Source organism: Myotis lucifugus, unplaced genomic scaffold (assembly GCF_000147115.1).
Source record: "Myotis lucifugus unplaced genomic scaffold, Myoluc2.0 scaffold_114, whole genome shotgun sequence".
Classification (NCBI taxonomy): domain Eukaryota; kingdom Metazoa; phylum Chordata; class Mammalia; order Chiroptera; family Vespertilionidae; genus Myotis; species Myotis lucifugus.
In genome coordinates this window covers 2,677,268-2,700,255 of record NW_005871162.1, presented here as the reverse complement: position 1 = coordinate 2,700,255, position 22,988 = coordinate 2,677,268, and the positions used below count along the sequence as shown (strand labels likewise).

The window sequence follows — 22,988 nt, the reverse complement described above, 5'->3', positions numbered from 1 at the left end:
AAGATCATCTTAAAAATATTTTCATTGAAATACATCTTTTCAAGTTTGAAATGATCAAAGGTATCTTAATTATTCACTTATATGAAGTCTGAAGGACCATTTCTTTGAGGCCACTGACTTCTCTGCTTATGTAAAATAGCTGCTTCGAATAAATCTAACAAGTTTAAGTGTTTATTTTTACTAAAGCCTCAAAGTCCCCATGTAATTGTAAACATATATAATAATTAGATCTAACATTTAGCATATGCTAAATGTTGTATTTACATGTGTCTTTTTTTTCATTTAATCCTCATCACAACCTTGTGAGAGTTATTATTTTGTTAGATTAATTAACTCATTTATTCAACCTTACTGTACACTTACCATGTGGCAGGCATTATTTTAAAACCTGGGATTTCACAGTGAACAAAAGAAGCAATGTTCTTGCCCCATGAAGCTTACATTCAAGTAGAAAGGTACATAATAAATATATGAGAAAACCAATGCTCAGAACAGGTAAAGAAATATTATCAAGGTCATGAACTCTTAAGTGATAGAAATAGGATAGAAACCCATGTCTGACTTACTTAGAACCTAAATTTAGGTTTTACCTCTTGGTAAAATTTTCAGATTTTGTTGCCTTGAATAGATCATATAAAATTGTTGAGCTGCTTATATACCAAAGAATCAAATATAAATTTTTTTCTGTGGGGGACTGTGCCCTAAGCCTAAGAGAATTTGAAAACTAGAAAAATTATAGGAGCCACCCGCCTGCTCTTCTCTCCCCCCCGCCCCCTGCCGCCCCACTGCTTAGCCTCCTTATCCACGGTTTCACTGTCACTGTTTGTTCCCTGTAGTCAGCCTCGGTCTGAAAATATTAAATGGAAATTTTCAGAAATAAACAATTCATATGTTTTAAATTCTGTGTCATTGTGAGTAGCATGATGGAACTTTGTGTCTTCCTGCTCTGTCCTGCCCAGAACAGGAGCCACCCTTTTGTCCAGCATGTCCACCTCGTATATTGCTACCTGCCCTTCTATTACTCACTTAGTAGCCATCTCCTTAATCAGATTGGCTGTCATGGCCTGGAAGTCTTGTATTCAAGTAACCTTATTTTACTTAATCATGGCCCCACAGAGCAAAAGTTAGTGATGCTGACAATTTAGATAAAGGGAAGTGGTAAAGTGCTCCTTTATGTGAAAAGGTGAGCATGTATATATAGGGTTTGGTACTACCCACAGTTTTGTATCCCATCTATGTAGGTGTTCCGTAAACATTGGCTGAATAAATTATCACTACCTTACTAGCTTAAAATTGTAGATCATCATTTGAGTAAGTGGAATAAAGGTTATTCAATCCTAATTAGGATTTTTAATATAGATAAAAATTTTAATTGGGGGACTTTAGACAGTAGCTGGATTACACACACACACACACACACACACACACAGCAAAGAAGTAAAGAAATGGCACTTTTTAGTCCAGACATCCACCCAATGACTGGCAACTGGTGCAAGCACGTATGAGTTGTAGTGAGAGGTATTCAGTTAGCTCCTGGCACCTGCCTCCAGGAACACAGCAGAGGGAAGGAAAAAGGAATTAAGCCTTTCAAGGTTCTATAATGTTTGGGAGCTTGGCCAATCTCATTGGGTTTTTCCTACTCTGCCATTATGACTATCACCTAACTTTTGAGCCCTACAAGCCCTCTCTAGCACCACTTCCTAGCCCAAGATATAAATGATTCTACTCTAAAGTTATCTGTCTCCTTTCCATCCTTACGTGTCTTCTCTGTTCCTGTGCTGCAGTTCTCATACTGCACTGTATGGGTTGCTAGGCCCCAAGTATCTCTAATCACAAAATTCTGAATCACCTCAGTCTCTAATTCCTTGGGTGAATTCTCTTCTAACCACCTTCCAGCTCTCAAACAAGAATATAATGAAATTCTTGTTTGGACGTGACTATATATTTTGTTTACAGTGCTACTCACAAGCTCAGAATTTGTCTTTCCTATTTATCTTAACAGCCAAACACTTGGATCTGTTCATTCAAATCTATTAATTAACACTTTTAGCCCTGTGGCCTGTAACCTTCATTTAATTTAATCACATACTTCTATAACCCCTGATATGCTATTTAAGTCTTTGGGGAAATATTTACAAATATTTTACTCACCTTTCATTACCTTTTGCCTAATGATTGACAAAGTAGGTTTGCTTTTTAATAAAAAAAAAAATCTTTCAGGATAGCCCAGCTGAGATAGCTATCAATTGGTTGGACGTCAACCTATGAACCAGGAGGTCAGGGTTCAATTCCACTCAGGGTACATCCCCAGTAGAGGGTGTGCAAGGGGCAGCTGATCCATGATTTTCTCTCATCATTCATGTTTCTACCTCTCCCAGTCCTTTCCACTCTGAAATCAATAAAAATATATATTTTTTAAAGGAATTATAAAAAAAATCTTTCAGGATACAACTTTCAATAATGATAAGGATGTGATAAAATAGATCACTTGCATTGGCAATTTTATATATTTTACTTTTAGAATACTAAGTAGATCATTTTTCATTTTTTTATAAAGCAAAAATTAGAAAATGTGCATAAGACAGAACGTAGAAATGTAGAAACTCTGTGTCTTTTTCTGAAACGGTGTAGCCTATATCAACACCCAATATTATTGTGCAGGAAATTGGATTAGCTTGAAAGCCGTGCTACACCTTTGGTCTATGGTATGAACTGTGTGTGTTGAATGATTTTACCTACGTCAAAGGAAAAGGAGTGTTGGTCTTTGATTGCTCTTTTTATTTGTTTCATTTGTTTATTTCTTTTAATTTTTTTCTTATTGCCAATACCTTTTATATTCATTTGGGGGGAAACAAAATTTTTAAAAAGGACATTTTTTAAAAGCATCATTACCAACCAGAGAAAATTAAAACTACCTTTAGGACACTGTTCCCAGTGTCTCCATCCAGATCTTTTTGCATTTGTACTTTCCCCCCCTAAGAATATAAAACTTCCTCAACAGACAAGTTATTTTTCTTCATATTCCCTGTTCATATTCATATTCTTACGCAGGTTTCCCGAACTACCTAATTTAGCAAGATATGTTTCTTTCTTTTTTTATATGAATTTCTTTGTTTCTCTGTGTGTGCCACTGAAGAGCCTCTGGCAGTTGAATTTGTCTGTGTCCTCAAGCGTTAGGGTAATTCCTCATTTAGTATGTGTCCCAGCCAAAACTAAGTTCAAATGTCTGCTTCCTCTCTCCCTTTCTCCATGTCAGGAACATATTTTAAGTCAATAAATATTTATTTACAACAGCATTTTCAAAGGTACATTCTATTTTATTGATGAACATAACTTATTCAGACACCCTCTATAGTTGGACGTTTATGGGGTTTTCCCGTGTGTGTTTATTTTGCTGTTGTAATCCATTCTCAGTAAATAATCATTCTTGCTAAATCTGTACACATTGCTAAGATTTTCTTTAGGACCAATCCTAAAAATAGAATCGATAGGTTAAAAGGTCGGCTTATTTTTTTAAGGTTTTTTATGTATTTGCCAAATTGCCCCTCAGAAATCTATCACTGAGACCACCAGCAACATTGGAAATTTATTATATTACGAGACCCTTTCAAATTCTGTCTTTTAAAGTAATTGGTGATGTAATGGGTCGTGGCTTCATTAAGCACAATGAGCATTCCAAATGACACCCGTGTTTGCAGAGTCTTTACAAGTATTCTATAAATCAAGAGCCCGAAAACTTTAAAATGTATGGTTGATAGTTTGTTTGCTTTAGGTTTAGGTGACGTCCACTGAGGACAGTAAAATAAGCCAATAGTGATACCCTCACATCAGCCTCCCTCTCTCAGAACAGCATTCCAGCACAACTACTTATAAACGCATCCCTGGTGATCTCGAAGTTTTAAGGAGATGAAAAGTAGATCCATCTTAACAAAAAGTCTAATAACCCTTTCTGGTAGATAATGCATTATCCAAGTTGCTAGGTTGAAGAGAAGTGTACTTCTTTAAAACCAAATGCTAATTAAAATATTAACCTACATGCTGATTTATCATTTCCATTTAGTATTTTATTGTGTCCCGTTTGATTTTGGCCAAGTTTTTTATGCCCTTTATATCCAACCATGAAAATTAAAAAGCAGAAATCAGAAGGCCCAGTAAGCCATATTTTGTGAGTATATCTTTGACTTCCCTGATAGATAAAGTAGGTGGGGTTTTTAGAAAATATGTTTGGGGCACAAATTCTTACATAACAGGAACACTAGGTTACTGTGACTCTGTGGGCCTTTGTTATTATTTTCAAAGCCTTTGCTCAACCAAAAACTGCTTTTTCTATGCCATGCCATGCCTTTTCTGATGACAGCATACTATGAAAATCTTACGTTGCATTCGGCGTTTATTTGCTCAGAGTCCCTGGAACAAGAGATATCTAGAGGAGCAAAGCATCCACTAGTTAAAGGGGACCTTATAGATATTCCAGTTCAAGATGTTTAATAGATGCTTAATGGTTGATGATGGTGATGATGGTGATATTGAGAAAGAGGAAGAGAATAGTTTTTGGAGCTCATATGTCCGGCTTTCTGCTTAATGCTTGCTTACATTTTCTTACTTGTTAAAACAAACTCCAGAAAGGGAAAAAGCTCCCCCAAGATCAGTCACTAAAGCCAACGAACAAACCGGAATTCATGACTCCTAGTGTAGTCTACTCTCCCTTAGATAATGCTGGCTGCATGAAAACAGTTTCACACATTTTAACCTCAAAATGTTTCACTTTATAATTGCAAGTATTATTTCTACTGATGCTGTTATGTATTTACTGCATATAATACATGTTTGACCTTATTTTATCTAGTGCCCATATCCTTAATAATAATTATTGTAATTTCTATTCATTGAATTTTTACTTCAGACATATTATCTCTATTATTGAAAATAAGGAAGGAAAATTCTAATTTTATACATTAGAGGAAGCGGAGGCTCAGAGTAGAGCAATTAACTCTTTCAGAAAAAGCGAAGTTGGGATTCAAGCCCATGTTTATATGCCTCTAAAATGTTTTGTTTTTGTTGCTTATTAAAGAATAGCAAAATCAAGCAAGCTTAAAAATGATAAATTTGAGGTTTATAGAAGCATATACACTGTTCTCTTTGCTTCTCTCTTTCTCTTTATGCCTCATTTCTTGTTGAAACTAATGTGGTGGTTAAAATAATATACTTTACTGTATTTTTTTAAAATTTCATATTGAGCCTTTCCCCTCTTAAATATTTGGAGAAAAAGTACATACATTAATAAAATTAACAAGTTGTCCTATCCTTTTAGCAGATTTTACTCTAGGCTAGAGAAAAAAAATATTTTGTTTACTAAGACCAAGAAATTGAATAGAGATAAGAGCTCACCTCAGTGGGTCAGTTTTCTTATTTTCATCCTTTAAATGATGTATACATTTTTTCTAATGTTTTCTATTTTTTATTTTGTTTCTGTAATTATGTGTTATATGCTCAGATTGATCAGAATCAAAGTAAAGCAGAAACTATCACTTTCTCATACTAAGCCAAAAATTGGTGATACATAAATGAGTCTTCCTATTTCTTTTTTTTAAAAAATATATTTTATTGATTTTTTACAGAGAGGAAGGGAGAGAGATAGAGAGTTAGAAACATCGATCAGCTGCCTCCTGCACATCTCCCACTGGGGATGTGCCCGCAACCCAGGCACATGCCCTTGACTGGAATCGAACCTGGGACCCTTCAGTCCGCAGGCCGACGCTCTATCCACTGAGCCAAACCAGTTTCGGCGAGTCTTCCTATTTCTGCCATTCAGGCTGCTTCCTTCACATTCTTCCAGGCTTATGGGGCTAGATGGATAGCCTACTTCCACATTCTTTAACTTCTTACTCTGCCTCCTACCCCAGGCAGTGATTATGAGAAAATCCAGGTCCTCTCTCTGATTACTTCCATCCACGGAGTCAGTCCCGCAGATCAGCAGTCAGCTCGCATGCCTCCTGGACTCACTGATTGCTTTCTGACCACCTTCTAGAAAACCGATAATGATTTTTCGTTGCCAAATGAATGCAAGAGGAAAATCTTTTTTAATATTGACTTATGTCAATAAATATGAAACTATATGAAGTGAAATAAATTATGTTTAATTCAAAGCTAATGAAAACATCAATCCCTGTTAGAAGATTTCACTATTGCTAGATAAACTTCATTAGGTTTTTTCATAAAGTGAAAAAACTTGTTTTAAAAGGCCACTCTGAGCAATGGATGCTGTAATTTTTGCTATTTTTTGTAAAATGTTCCCACTCCATCGAATTTCTTTTTGAAGGCAGTAGGGAATCAATAGGGGAGGAATGCTTTGGAAACGTCCTCCTAAGGCTACACACCTGCCTCAGAGCTTATTTTCACTTGCAGGACAGCTCACTGATTTTTCATGAATTTTTTTCTTCCTCTGGCCATGCAAACTGGTGTCTTCTTTGACACCAGAAGTGAAACGATAAGTCCGTTTTCCATAGTCGTGTTAAGGTTCACCCTGAGTAGGAAGGCCCATTCATGACCCTGGTATTTGAAAAACTGTAATCCTCAAAATATGCCCCATCAATGATGGACTTCCATTCGATCTCAGATGTTTCCTCTAAAACACCTTTTCTGTCTTTTCCCTTTGACTCTCGTCTTCACTCTTAACGATCCACCGGCCTACAGTGTCTTTACCTCCAAAATGCAAAGCCGACAAGTGGGCGCCTCGGGGAAGAACATGACCAAGAGCACCAGCATCAGCGGCGACATGTGCTCGCTGGAGAAGAGCGAGGGCAGCCAGTCGGACACGGCGGTGGGCGCCCTGGGCCCCGGCGGCCACAAGCGGCGCTCTAGCATCGGGGCCAAAATGGTAGCTATTGTTGGCCTCTCCCGGAAAAGTCGCAGCGCTTCTCAGCTCAGCCAGACGGGTAGGCATTTTTCTGTTACTTTTGACGTCATCTCCGAGTTGTCAGTAAAGTACATATATTCTTTTTCTCTTACTCGTTTTATTGCAGTAACATGTGGACCGTGACCTGTTCCAGAGGGAAAGGGGCACTTTAAACTAGTCAGCTCTTCTGAAAATGGAGCAATGGTTTTGTTTTTTCAGGGAGGAACCTGCTCTAACTCCAACCGTGGCCACTGTTCTTGCAATGGGTCTAACGTCTTTCTTCCTCAGGGAGGGGTTGAGCCGCGGTCCCCCTGATTGCCGATTGCTGATCCTTTGTAAAGGTGCCCTGGCCTGTGGGCTCTTTGCTTTTCTGTAGCTTTTCTCAAGTTGGAACCAGCCCAGTTCATTTTCATGCCCAGCAAGACACGGTGATGAAGACGGCACCTCATGTTCTGTGCGAGTAATAGATTTTTATTGCTGACAGCCTAACTTCTTTTTCAGTTGTGAGCAGCAGTTACCAGTGGTATCAATTGCCTCACTGCAGTTTCTTTCCCTGTTAAAACTTCAAGCAACACCATTCTCCAGCAGCAGGGATGGAGGAATTTTCTGCTGACAGTGAAGATAGTCAAAGCTTTGCCAGTTTGAAATCCAGTCGCTAAGTCACATCCACCAAAATAAATTAGATACAGTGCTCCTACTCAGAAAAGCCTCTGTTAGCAATTAAGAAATCTGTGAGTCAAAGCAATGTCTTTTTCTCAAATGGGTGTTGATAATTAAACATTAACTCCCTGGTATCATGGAAATAATAGTGTATCTTCTACTTAACTAACAGACAAAAGCATATAATGTGGTGTTTCTTTTACAGCAAATAAATTATAGGCAGATGGATTAAATCTCATTTATGTTTGAATACTAATGTTCTTATACACAAAAGTCAAGACAAAAATGTGCAACACACAAAAAAATTTAAAGATACATAATTCCCTGGACCCGGCTGATCTTGATTTTACAAACTATAATGGCGACTTTGGAATTGGAGCCTTATGTAATGATATTATATTGAAATAGTTATTTGATGGTATTCCTTATAACCTGGTTGTAACTCACTATATTTAATATGATTGTTACAAGAATTTTTCATTTGGTGTTTCAAAATGTTATTTTGCATTTTAGTACAGAAATAGAAATTTGATTTATGAACATAAAGATCATATTTAAGTGATTTTTAATTGCTAATATTTATATATAATTAACTGTTTTAACTGTGTTGTGCTAATACGATAAATGTTAGCCTTTGAAATTTTTAATATATTTCTCTGGTAGAACTTAATTTATTGCACTTTGCTCTTTAAAATTTATAAACATCTATAAATCAAAAACTGCTCTAAAAATAAGGTTTATTAATTTAAAAAAGTTACGAACCTAAAACAGACAATAATAAGACTACAAGAGAATATGTGGTATTTAAATAATTGATTTCATACTGAGTTTAATTGTAGGACATTCAGAAGAAGTCTTTTAATTTTATTAAAATAAATGCTTTAAGGTTTTTGAGCATCGGCATATAAACAGAAATGCAATTTTAAGATAAAGGCTTGTTTTTCGTTGTTGTTGTTGTTAATACCTGAGAATATTTTTTCCATTGATTTTTTTTAAGAGAGAAAGTGGGAGACAGACAGAGAGACAGAGAGAAGCATTAATGGAAGAAAGACACATCAACTGGTTGCCTCCCAAATGCACCCCAACCATGGTCCAGGGAACCAACGTGCAACTGAGGTGTGTGCCCTTGGCTAGGAATTGAACCTGAGACCCTTCGGTACAAGGGCCGACGCTCTAACCACTTAAACACACCGGCTAGAATGGCAAAGGCCATTTTAAATGAAATTTCCATGCACTCTGAATAGGTATATGGAGCTACTGTTTGCCTTTTATTCAGTTGAATCCTATTCCAGTTACCTACTAGGAAGGCTTCCAAAGAGGCAGTAGCAGGTATTTGCTGGAAATTTAATAAAGCCCTAGCCGAACAGTATAAAATTCTACCCGGAGTAGCGCTAGCTCATTCCTCCAACAGATGGAAACGTAGGAGTGTTGGCTCATTGTCCCCTTGGGCTTTGAAAGCTGTTTGGTCCCGAAGTCTTTGTAGAGTGAAAAACACGAAGGCAGCATTCATCTTTCCTCTCTGATGCTGCTCTAAGTGGACAAATTCTTCTAACTTTTGACTGTTAGAGGAAGTTGTGTGTGTATTAACTGACACTCTTATTCACTACCTTATTCGGTGTGTTTGACAACGTAACATCATACTGTTACTCAGTCAATATTGATTGGATTTCTACTCCGTGGCCGACACCAGGCTGCGTATTAACTGGGATCCTCCTCATTTGCTAAGAATGTGCCAGTGGGAAGGAGAGACAGGCCTGAACAAATAAGGTAATAATTAGTTGCAATTACAAAGCTTGCCTTGATGGAGAAGTACCAGGTGACTGGAAAGCGTAGCATAGAAGATGCTAACCTGGTCTGGCTCATGTTTCATCCACCCTCTCTCTGGTTGGATACTTTGCACCCAAGAGGGTTTTAACAAATGTTGAATGGGATAAAACATTGCACGTGGTGTGGTGTAAGGTGCCTTTCTGTCTTTGCATTTGGTTTGTTTGACAATCTCTATCGTTATTTATACAGTCCACAAATAGTTACCCTGTGTTGTCAGTGTGCGTGTGTGTGTGTGTATGTGTGTGTGTGTGTGTGTGTGTGTGTGTGTGTGTTTCTGTTAAAAACAATTGAAAGTCAAATGACCTTTTGAAATGGCATTTAAATTCAACTGTATAGGACCTGAATTTGTATACGAGGTATATACTGTGAGGGAGAGTGGCAATAGATTCTAGTTTAACCTAGATGTATGCTTGACGTTGAAATAATGGGAAAGTGGGTCTCAGATACTTTTCTTAGGCATAAAAGTTTGGCACTGACACAAGAATGTAATTTCTGTAGCTTTTAGTCCAAAAAGGTGGGGGTTTTATTTCTGTGTTTGTTCTGGTATGTGAGGAATTTATTGCTTTTCACTTGAAGCTTCAGGATCGCTTAGAAAATGAGAGTGGGACAAGAGCTAAGAGAGAAGTATAACATGAGGTGGGGAAATTCTGATGAGGACATTGATGGCGAGGCAACATGTAATGCAGAAGTAGAAGAAAACATAGGAAGATGTAAAGACAAGGAAATAATCGCAGAAAACCACATACTAAACTCAGGTAAAATTCCATGGCATTTAAATTCTATGCTTAAACTTTTAAGTGGACTGTCAAAGCAACACTGAACACTTTGATTTTTAAAAAGTATTAAAATTTTAAATATTCAATCAATATGATTAACTGTGTTTCTAATAAAGGTTGTTGTGTAGGTACTATGGACTATTAAAAATTATACAAATTATACAGAAACTCTACAAATCAAACCCATCGTGATTATGTAATCTCCTTTCTTTTCCATACCCAAGTACACCTTTGAAGAGCTACCAAAGATGTGTTACCTGCTAAGATATCATTGTTTTAGCATAATGAATCTTCAGTAACCTTTAAGCTGCAGTAACAAACACAGAGACTTTTCTGTTCACATTTTCAGAAATGGAATCCCCCAAAACCTATTGAAACTTGTTATTTACAAAGATGGGTTTCAACGAGTAGAGATACCAGGAGAAACCACAACTAGAGAAAAGTGCAGCAGCATTGCTCATAGGAAGCGTTCGCACCTTACAGACATTATTTCTGTAAAGGTTAAAGAAATGCCAGCATCTGAAGCATCACTGGGCAGCCCCAGTGATTCCTGTAGACTGAGGCATGGTTTCTAGGGGTGGCCAGTCTCTTCTTTCACTCCAAGAGACAAAGAACGGAGCCCAGCTGCATACCTGTGCACACCTGCACACTCCTCTTTATCCCAGGACGGTAAAATCTGTTCCCAAACCAGTCCAGCTTCTCAGGGTGGCAAGTCTCTGTCTCCCTCCCTCTCTCCCTCCCTCTCTCTCTCCTGTGTTGTTCTATCTACAGTTCCATCTGAGGCAGGAATTGTATCAGTCTCAAGAGTCCTTGGCCTCATGTTTTATACGCTATTCTAACTTGCTTGTGTCTGTGCTATCTTGCATTGCACTGGCAACATGTGCTCCCTTACTTGTGGCTTCTTAGCTATTATTGACTCACTAGAGGCCCGTTGCACGAAGATTCGCGCAATAGGCCTTCCTTCCCCTGGCTGTCGGCCCCGGTTTTCTTCCGGCACCCGGGACCCAGGCCTTTGGTCCGGCCGCAGCGGAGAAGCCAAGCCTCTTCAGTCTTCAGTCATCTTCAGTCTTTGCTCCGCGCCTGTGTATGCAAATTAACCCGCCATCTTTGTTGGGTTGATTTGCATACCATCCTGATTGGCTGGTGGGTATAGCAGAGTGACGACCAATTTACATATTTCTCTTTTATTAGTGTAGATGACCTTGCCTCTCTAGCTCTCCTATGCTGGCTTGTTTTCCTGTTCTCCATTCTGAACTCATCCTAAGAACTAAAGGAATTGGCAGATTCCCTAAGCATTTCTCTTCTGGTTGTAATAAGCTGTGAGTCAGGAGCAATGCAGAAGACTTCTCTGAATGGATTGGAGCCTTGCCCGCCTGCTGTCACCATCACTATCACCATTACTGTTGTACCTGCCAGTCTGTTCCTGCTCACTAGTCCTCGCCTGGCTGTCAATCATAACGGGCATGATTTCGTTCTCCCAGGCTTTAATTTGGTGCTTTAAATTATGGGTTTATTTATTCTCTCCTTGCTGTGAAATTATAGGCACTTTCCATAGTAACAGTATCTCTATAGCTATGGAGACACAAAGCAAGCCTTTCCATAATGAAGAAAAGAAAAAAATATATAAACATTATATGATAATTTTCATATTAAGGAAAAATATTAAGCAGAAATAATTGAATGACCGTCATATGACTTCCACCAGGCTTTCTAACTACTGTTTAGAAGTTATATATACTTTAGAATTGCTATCTGAACGGCAGAAACAGCACCTGGTTTTATATATTACTCCTATTTTATCGTTAGCAACCTTTATAAATATTTACTTATTACAGGCAGTATGGTTATTTCACATACGGAAGAAATGCAAAAAATTCAACCAGTGAATTTATATTGAAATATGGTCCTATAAATTAGTCAACAATATGTTTAAGTATAATTCACTATAACTATGATCAATAATATACTATATTTCATTTGCATCTAAAGGAGATAACATTTTTTTAAAAAAAACTTGAATTGCTTTTCTCACCAGTGGAATAAGACAGGTGGTAATACATTTCATGAGTGTGAAACCGAAGCAAAAATGTTCAGTGGATTTCTTGAGTAATAAAGAAGCAAAGAAAAAGCCTAGTTCGTTGTTTTAAAATGCGATCATGCTGCCTTTGTACTGGGAAAATTTATTTTAAATTTATAACTATATTGTATATAGTTGCTATTTTTGTAGGGAGTACATTAGGATAGCAAATCTATATACTTTATCTGTAATGTATTTACTTTTTCAGAACTAAGCTGATTCTCTGCTTAATAAGATCTCACAAATATATGGTCATTTTCTAGCTTTTACATATCAACTAAGATGAAGTGCTACTGAGAAATTTTTCTAACATAAATGACTCTAAAGGTAAAATAAACTTAAATGCTTAAAGATGATCTCCTCAAATTAGTTACACAGGCAAAGAATCACACCCTGGATGTGTAGATATAAGGCAGTGACAGACCGAGACACAGTGGTATTTAGCAATAGTGTGTCCATAATGCATTTCTCTTGGGGCCTTGCTTGATTCTAGGCTTCCGGGAAGATATGAGAGCTGCAGATAGAAACCCTAATGATGATGGTGTCTACCAGAGGATGGGCCAGAGTCTGAGGGATTATACTTTCTATTGCTGCTGCAACAAGTTACTACAAATGTAGAGGCTCAAAACAACCAAATTTATGATCGCACACTTTCTGTAGGTAGAAGCCCAGACGCAGTGTGGCTCAGCTGATTCTCCGCTTAGAGTCTCACACGGCCAAAAGCAAAGTGTCGGCAGGACTGTGTCCCTTTCTGGTGGCTCTAGTGATGACTCCTCTTCCGGGCTTCTTCTGGTTGCTGGCAGAATTCCATTCCACGCATGTGTGGGACTGAAGGGCAGTCCCCATTTCTTTGCTGGGGATCATTCTCAGCTTCTAGGATCATTCCAACGCCAGCAGTGGCGGTCAAGTCCTCAAGCTTCCAATCTCTCTACCCCTCCTCCTTCCCCATCTAAGTGTATATATGACTTATCTGTAGAATAGTTTCTGCACGTAGAATAGCTGAAAAGGCATGCTCATTTTTTAAAAAATATATTTTATTGATTTCTTATAGAGAGGAAAGGAGAGGGATAGAGAGCTAGAAACATCAATGAGAGAGAAACATCGATCAGCTGCCTCCTGCACACTCCCCACTGGGAATGTGCCCGCAACCAAGGTACATGTCCTTGACCGGAATCGAACCCGGGACCCCTCAGTCTGCAGGCGGACGCTCTATCCACTGAGCCAAGCCAGTCAGGCAGGGCATGCTCATTTTTAATTTAGAAAAATATTTGCAAATAACCCTCTAAAAGTACTGAGCCATTTATATCCTCTCCAAGAAATTCTAAAAGAGCCTATTTTTACCCATTCTTGGCCATATTAGTGTTCATTTCTTTTCATCTTTGCCAGTCTAGTACAAATTTTCACTTTCACTTTATTTAGTACTCAACACTGAATACATTCTTTGATTATTGGTAAGGTTAAGAATATTTCCACCACTTACTGATTTATTCATTATTTTAATTCATTATTTTAATTTCATTTTTCCTGTGTAATACTTGTTCTGTCTATGCCCATTTTCCTGGTTTTGGCCATATTTGGTAAAACCTTCCCCTCTCTTGTACTATAAAATTTTATATTTCATTTTGACATGTGTATGAGGTTTTTATGCACCTGGAATTTCTTTTGAAGATGGTGAGAAGTAGAAATCTAAATTTATTTTTTCCAAGTAGATAGTTAGAACTAGGTAATTCACTGAATAACCCAAACTTTATTTATATAAAATCCCATATTTTGTATATTTCAGTTTTTATTTTTGTTCTTGGATTTTCTGTTCTGATCTACTAAATTGAGAAGCTGAAACAATACCATAATGTTTTAAATATTAATTTTGTTTTATTGTTTTACTAACTCATAGGTCAAGACTATCCATATCTTATTCATCTTCAAAATTCTCTTGGCTACACTCATATTTTCTTTTCTTGGAAAACTGTACAATTAAAACTGCATTAAAATTTAGACTAATTTGAGGAGAATTGGCATCTTTATACTATTAATTCATTCTATTCAGACTTATGGGCTGTCTCCATTGAGTAGGCTTTCTATGTCCTTCAGTAACACTTTGTAATTTTCATTAAATACCTTGTGGCTATGTCGCACTTGCTAATTTCTATCACTGTATTTCATTAGCTTCATACTCTGTTACTAATCTGACTCTAAACAAATTGGTTCAAAAGGAGACCATTCTCATTTTAAAGTCCTTAGTGATGTGCGTGTGAGCTTGGACAAACTAAGCATAAGACCCTTTCCTGTACATTCAGAACCTGAACACGTGTAAAAACAGGGCCCGTTTTTGACAGATGTGAAACCACCATTTATTTGTAATAAATAATGACACAATCTAAAACAAAACAAAACACCTATCCCTAGATATTTTGTAACATGTATTACCATTGGAAATACCATCTTTTTTCTAATACATTTCCTAAGTCGTTTTTACTATTTATTAAAATTATTGATTTAAACAGTGCTTTAAATCTTGTATGAGGCCACCTTAGTGATTAATTCTAATGCTTTTTTCTCATGAATTCTACTTATTTTTCACTTTAGATTTTCTAAATACAACTCAGATCTTCTGAAAATAATTTTCTCTCCTCCTGCAAGGTACTTTCAAGGTGCCTCAGCTCAGATCCATCATGATTAATTGGATAAGTGATTTAAGATATATTCTGAAATGATGTTTCACTTATTCTCTGCTACTTTAGAAAATGGATCAGTATGCCTCTCTGCTTTTTTTTTTAAAGGGATGGAGGAGAAGCAGTGATATATATTTTTTTCCTTTCCCAACCCAAAATAGGCATTATATAAGTCATGTTGTCAAATGAGAAAGTAAAATTGTTTTCACTTGTACTGTATCCTCTGTAGTTCTTTGAAGCAAAAACTTTAATCTATGATTCATTGCTTTTTAAGGTCATGGTACTATTTGATGTATTTATATGACATTGGGTCTTTGGCCAATCTAAGATCTATTTCCAGCTATCAATATTTTCAAAAGCATGAAGAAGTAAATTTTTAAAATGAATTAACAAAGTGACAGGAACAAGGACAAAGTAATCAAAAGCAATATTTATTAAGGGCTTCTATGCCTGTTGCATTCTAACTTTTCTCATTTAAATGTGTTTCTGGTTAAAAAATAGACACTATCAGTCATCATAAAAATGAATTTTTTTTCATCTTAAGTAACATTTCCCAAAGTGTATCCTATAGATCTTCAGATGCCAACAGATAATAAACAGAAAACTGATGTTTTGTGGACAAATGAGTATAGAAAATGTGGGTTAAACAGTTTTAATATGTAGGTTTTATAAATTACAAGACTTTATAAAGTCGTTTGTTATGTTTATGTGCTTTGTGACTTTTCAAAAGAAAGATACAATATGTAATGTCTCCATGACTCATTTGACCAAGTAATTTTGGTCTAGGAAGCATATCTTAGAGTGAATATGTTTTGGAATACTTTGGAAAATACCTAAACATCTTCGAATGTAAATTGTAGCATGTGCTTTTAAGAAAACGTAGAGTTAGAAGAAGTAGACAAAATGTTTTTCTCTGACTATTCAGTTGTATATCTCATTGATATCTAGTTGCATCTCTGTAGTTGGATTTTTCATTAAGTGGGTTGACTGAGAACCAAAATGTTCTTCCTCACTGTTTTAAGTATCTCTGATCCATTCTGTAACTGAATCATGAAGACACCATTCAGAACTCGCTGGGTGGGCATTAGTGAGGGGGGAGGTGTGGTAGGAAGAGGAGAGATGCAATGATAGAGAAAAGGAGTTGGGGGCGATAAAGGTGCAGTGATCTAGCCAGAGATGAATTGCTTTAATATAAGTGATACCTATGGCAAATACACTTCTCGAGTGCAAACACTTTATCTTTTCTACAAACTATTATTTCTTTTTTATGTATATTTTAATTGATTTTTTTTAGAGAGATGGGGGAGAGGAAGAGAGAGAAACATCAGTGTGAGAGAGAAATATCCATGGGCTGCCTTCTGCACACCCACCCCCTAGTGGGCATTGAGCCCACAACCCCAACATGTGCCCTGACTGGGGATCAAACCAAGACCCTTTGGTGCACGGGATGATACTCAACCAACTGAGCCACACCAGCCAGGCTTAAGTTATTAAAAGTATCTACACTTAACTTTGTATAATCCTAGATTAAGAACTGATAGAGAGAGAACACCATTTATTATAACTCTTTTACCTGCCTCATGACCTCTGAAACAGTACTTTTATTGAGTAGCATCCAGACATCCTTCTGGATGACCTTCCAGATGAAGCTGGGGCTGCCAGGGCTGGCCGAGGCTGTGAAGGGCCGGCTGAGGCAGCTGGGGCTGTGAGGGCTGAGCACCTTGCACGAATTTCGTGCATCGGGCCTCTAGTTTATTATAACTCTTTTACCTGCCTCATGACCTCTGAAACAGTACTTTTATTGAGTAGCATGAAAGATGATGAAAACTCACTGACTGTAGTCTCAAGTCTCTGATTTCTCTTTCAATCTCTGTGTTGGTCAGTGTTTCCAAATAAATCAATGTATAGTGGTTATTAGTAGTTGCTATTGAATGACTTTTTATTTTATTTTAGCTAATCCTAAAAGATTCAGTAAAAATTTAAATAATGTGATATATTTCTATAAATCTTTAGTTCATCAAAGATTGATTTGTGGAAGTAATAAAATTAACTGAGACTCATCTACCTCCTTTGAAAGGTACTGTGTTTAGGAACTCTCTTAACATATATGTTCACATACACATATCTTGATAAGAAGTCAGATGCTAGCAAAAGTATATGGCAGAGAAGAAATAAACAGAAAATTCATGGTCTGTGGGAGTTTTTTGTTTTACTGCTGTTATTTTTGTGTATACTAATAGTACTAGCTACATATGTTCTGACAGGTGAGTTGTAAAATATTTTAAGTGTGAATCCTGGTTTGTGTGACATATAATTGCCTTGTTTATATCTTTTTATGTGTATGGATAAATGAAAATGTGTTCAAATTTCTTTAGTTACATTTACATGTCATGCCAGGAACCTAATTACAACTCAATAACCCCTGAAAATAAAACATAAAATCTTGCTTAAGCCAGTAATTAATTACATTTCATAGTAAACAAAATTAGTTTATTAAAACTTATATGGTTTTCCTTCCTGGTAATAGTGGGTTGCGTATATATTTTTAATTATCCCCGATCTCTGTAACCTTTCAAAGCTGTCATTTTGTCTTCATTTCTTTTCTGATTAGAATGAAGAGCGATTCCGCATGACTAAATAATACATAGGTGTTGTTTCCAAAGGGCCAAAAGCCAGTCATTCTAGATTTGCCCAGATCCGTGTTATCTGTAGCCCAGAGTCCTGGCAAAATTCACTAATGCAAATAGTAAGCCTTATACTAAAAAAGTGCCTTTGGCTATGGAAATATAAGTAGAAATTAAAGAGATTTGTCATTTAAACTTGAGATAGTCAACATCTAAAAGTTTAAGTCTTTTGTTTTCTTCCTCACTAAATATCTTCTTAGTTATAATTATTTCTACCACTTTTTTTCTTTTTTTTTTAGTTTTTAATTACAGTTTACATTCAATATTATTTTTGTATTAGTTTTAAGTGTACAGCATAACGGCTGGACAATCATATATTTACAAAGTGACTTCCAGTACCCACCTGGCACCATACATAGTTATTAACAGTATTATAACTACCAATTTGTACTGCTTAACCCCTTCATCTTTTTCACCCAGTCCCCCAAGCCCCTTCCCCACTGGCAACCATCAGTCTGTTCTCTGTATCTATGAGTCTGTTTCTATTTACAGGTGTCTGACTTGTAGCATTGCCAGGGTAGGGAGTAGTGGGTGAGGAAAAAGTAGGGGAGAATCAGTAATTCCCTTTGTCTATAGGGCTGACTACCAATGTTATTCCATTCTCAGAACTCCAAGGGCTCCTGTGGCCTTAATGCCTTCCACTGCCTTCATCTTTTTGTTCTTTTAGGCCTTACTTACTCATGGTTTGCTGATATGCAGTGCAGAAGGGTTCTCCACGTGAGGCCAGACTATTTTCCTTACCCGTACTAGAGAGTATTTGATATTCCATCTCCTCGGCCTTTTCCCTATTCCAGGTTCAAGTCCGAATCCAAGAAAGCCCAGCAGGATTCCAGCATTCTGCTGGTGTTCCCAAAGTTTGGGAAGGGATATTATTCAAAGGGGGAAAAATATCTTGAAGGAAAATAAAAGAAAGAACCTATTTCCACGGGGAAAAGAAAAGGGTGGGAAGAAATAGCGTTGGCAGACTGAGCAATGGAACAAAACCATAATACTCGTCTCAAGTCTCAAGTTATAGGATTTTAATACTCTTTCTCAGAGGAAATCAGAGGGTCGCCTTTGGAGAAAAGGTGATCTGTACAAAAGTCATTGTATTATTCTTACCTTTTCCTTCACAGGCTTAACGAGGCAAACTTTTTGCAGACATGAAAGTGTGGAAAATATATGTTCTTGTAAATTCCAAAAGAGCTCATGTAGGCACTTTGTCATCTTCACTGTGAGAATTTCTATTCAGTGCTTATAGTATGAGCAATGTAATAATGACACTCTGTAGTGTGTTTAAGAATAAATCTCAAGGAACCTCGCGATGCGACAGCTCAATAGCTTCCTGCTGTTGGTGAAATGTCAATGCAGAGTTCAAAGAGGCTAGAAAATAAATGTGTAGGTGAAACCGAACCATTTCAAAGCTGGAGCCTTTTATTCTGTCACCATGCTCACATCTAGCATAGAAATGTCACTATTTTTATTTAGATGTGTACCTACTTGCAAACTAAATCTCTTGCTTTTAACATTAAAAGCAGCATGTTGAGTAGTTCTTAAAGTTTTCTTTGGAGGCATGACATCCCTTTGTTTGGCTGAAGATGTTTTTATTGAATGATTGTAAATGATTTTGTCAATAATTAAGGAAGTAAATATAATCGTATTTTAAGTATATTATTTATTGTTTAGGAATCGTGGGATTTTGTAGAAGTAAGACCAGCCAGGCTCATTAAGCCTTTACTTTGGTAAAATTTACCAGGCTTAATACAAAACGCTTCTCTTCACAGAGAATACCTTCCAACATCACACGTACTTCTTTGTCAGAAGTTCTTACTACTAGGCATTGAAATGATACAGAAAGGTTTATAAAAAAACAAACACATTTTTATCGTGATACAATTAAATCAGAGTGAGCCAATTAGATCAAAGTGGTCCAATGAAATCAAAGTGACCCAAGAAAATCAAGGTGATCCAATTAAATCAAATTTAGTCAATTTTATTAAATCTAGTTGATTATGTACACTCCTCTATCTCCAATCTGAAACATTGCCTGGGACATACCAGGTTTGCAATAAATATCTGTTGAAAAAAATCCAAACTGTTACATATTTCACAGCTTGTCAGACCCTAAATAATCAGTAACAGCCAGCATGCTGTACATTTTCCACAGCTGTATATTCAAAGAGTTATAAGTAAGTAAATTCTAATTATTTTCTAGTTCTGAACTTTTTTTTCTCCTAGTGAAATACTTTTACTAAACACATGGATGTACCCAGATTTAATTAAAGCTTTTTAAAAAAATAAAGAATGCAGAAAATCAACACTTTCAGCAAGCCCAGGCTTTAGATATAATTTCATCACTTTCCCCCACCAAAAAAAATACACCATAATTGTTCTCATTGTATTTTTCATGAGTAAGCAATGTGTATGTACTCTTTGGATTTTAAAAATGAATTATACATTTCACAACTGATCATTAGGGTATACAGTTGAAAACGATAAGCTTCTAAAGAACAGGGATCCAAAACAAAATGTGCTCAGTTAAGCAAAAAATTAGTCATTACCAGTGCCCTCCTAGATTTGATAATTATGTCCTAAATTAAGAGAGCTAATCCATAAGTTAAAGGCCATCTCAGATTCAGTATTTAACTCTACATACACAATGGTCAAGACTTAGTTATTCAATTCCAAATGGCGTGTTTTAGGGTATGAATTTTGGCAACATTGGTTTTCTGATTTGTTTTTTGTGTTTTTTTTTAATCCTCACCTGAGAATATTTTTTACTTTTTCTATTGGTTTTTAGAGAGAGTGGAAGAGAGGGGGAGAGACAGAGAGAAACATCGATGTCAATCAAATCATTCAAATCAAATCAAATCAATCACACCACTGAGAGAATTCTGTATTTAACTCTAGATCTATTTGATTCCAGAACCTGAGCTTCTAACCACTGTGCATACTACCGTGGAAGTGATCTTTATCTTTGGTTGACTTGGTGCTATTTGTGTCCAGCCAACAGCTCTAGGTTGTTGTTTTTTCTCTAGATACTGTGTCCAAAATAAATACAACATTGGTCTATTCCTAAGGCTTGAGTCTTGTTCTCTCTGCTCTTTCACCCTTGGCAACTTAATCACTGCAAAAATGTCTCTTGAAGTCTTCCCCAGTGACTTTGTAATCTGAGTTCCCACACCAAATCCTCGTGCAGGCACTTGTTGACTGCTTTTCATCTTATCCTGATGACCAGTAGCCCTGTGGATGGCCTCACAATCTATTCGCCTTTCCTTCAGAGACCAAGTAAGTCTTTTCTCCTCCTTGTGAAAGTGCAAGTGCACACTACTAATGGGACATTTCTTTCATCTTTTCTCTTTCTTTCTTTTGCTCCTGAATTCCACTGGTACCTTTTTAAAAATATAACCACTTCAGTCAGCCTGATTTGCAAATCTCCCTGTCTTGGGCTTGCTCACCATTGCTCAATTCTCTGATCACTAGAGTGAACATGTTTTCCTGTGCTCAGTTTGACTTTGGAGCATCACCCTTCACACCCATTCTTTCCAATCCTTGTGTTCTGCTGGAATTGGCCTTCTCCTGATGCTAGGTTGGGCACTGCTCTGATCATAGTAGTTGGATCAGGATGAGCACATGATTGATGATGAGCCTATCAAATCCTCTCAGGAGATTTGTGCTATTCACCAAGCTTCACTCTCCTGAGAGTGTAGGTTCTAAGGATGATATAAGCCTGAGACTGCTGGTGGCCATCTTTGCCTCGAGTATAAAGAACCTTGAGAATGGAGTCTGCACAGAAAGTGCAGTATCAAAAATGGAGAGACACTGATTCCTGACCCCATGGATTAACGCCTGCATCAAACTAGCCCTAGACCTGACCAGTGTGGCTCAGTTGGTTGCACGTGCACCGAAAGTCACTGGTTCAATTCCCAGTCAGAGCATACGCCCAGGTTGCAGACTTCCTCCCCAGTCAGGGTGAGTGTGGGAGGCAGTCGATGGATGTTTCTCTCTCACATTGATCTTTCTCTTTCTCTCTCTCCCCCCCTCCCTCCTTTCCTTCCTTCCTCCCTTTCTAAATCAACAAATACTTTAAAAAAAAATGCCTAAAGTCACCGCCATCTTTGAGCATCATAACCATCAATAGGGAAATACAGAGTAGATCTCTGTACTGTTATCAGGAGAAAGAGAACACCCACCCTTCTTTAAGTATAAATAGTATATAGACTGGGTGTTAAGGAAGGAGGAATATATAAAAACAGGAAACTTCAGACCATGGCTTGAGGGGTTCCATGAAAGTTCTTCAGGGGACACCATGGAAACCCCGAAGCAAGACAAAGAATAGCTCTATCTGAAATAAGATTTCTGAAGAAAGGCTCTGTTGCTAACAAAAGCAAACAAAAATCCTTTGAAAAGCATCAACACAACATTCATGTTAATTTTTCTAGAAGCCCAACATCTTCTATTGCTCTTCACCTACTTTGTCTATATTTATGCCCCCAACTACATTTCATGGTTTGTTTGTTTTTTCCGTTTTCCCTCTCAGGGCTCCATATACTCTTCTCTCCTTTCTCATGGGAGTCAGCCAATTCAGATGTTCAACAAAATTCCAAATTCAGCAAATATTTATTGAGTGTAAGGTAGTGCTGTGTGCTCTGTTTTGTAACATTCATGAATTCTTTGAACTCCCTGAGAGGTGGATAGCTATTTATATTTGTGTTTAATGAATAAGGTAAAGCGATCATCTCGAAGGTCACAGGGCAAGTTGTTGATAGAGCTAAAAATACAATTTCTACCCTAGTCAGGTAGAATACAAAGAGCCTGAAGTTTGGGAACAGACAGGCTTGGGTTTGTATCCTGATTGGTCACTTACTTTATTTTTGGAACTTGAGCAAGTTATTCAACTTCCCCGAGCCTCGGTTTTCTACCCATAAAATGCAATACTCTCTACCTTACAATGACATATGTGGATTATATTAAATAATGTGTTGAACACATTAGCATAGAGTTGGCTCAGGAACTGTTAGTTTCCTTCCACTCTACCAGGAAATGCCTGTGTTCCTCTATCCAAGGGTATTTGCACATAAAAGAGGTCTCTGTTACATGTTAACTCCCTTTAAATACTGTTTTCCATTTAGATGCTCATACATGTAGAACATACTGTGCTATAAGTCATAATATTTAGTCATTTTATTATTCACTAGAGGCCCGGTGCACAAAATTTGTGCACGGGTAGGGTCCCTAGGCCTGATCGGCAATCAGGGCCAATCTGTGGGGCAACCGGTGGGGCAATTGGGGGGGCCCCCACTGGTACCCGCCTTGGCTGGCCTGGGGCCTTGGTCTGGGGGCAGCTCCTGAATTGAGTGTCTGCCCCCTGGTCACTGTGTGTCATAGCAACTGACCGGGTGGTTCCGTCGTTCTGCT

The 22,988-nt window shown here is 37.4% G+C and overlaps 1 protein-coding gene across 1 annotated transcript in view; it reads left to right on the top strand.

Moving 5' to 3' along the window:
• RIMS2 (regulating synaptic membrane exocytosis 2) overlaps nt 1-22,988 on the top strand; it is a 234,954-nt gene that overhangs the window by 179,741 nt on the left and 32,225 nt on the right. The window contains exon 21 of the mRNA XM_023757794.1: nt 6,694-6,935. Within this exon, the coding sequence (XP_023613562.1) occupies nt 6,694-6,935 (242 nt within the window). The remainder of the gene's footprint in view (nt 1-6,693; nt 6,936-22,988) is intronic.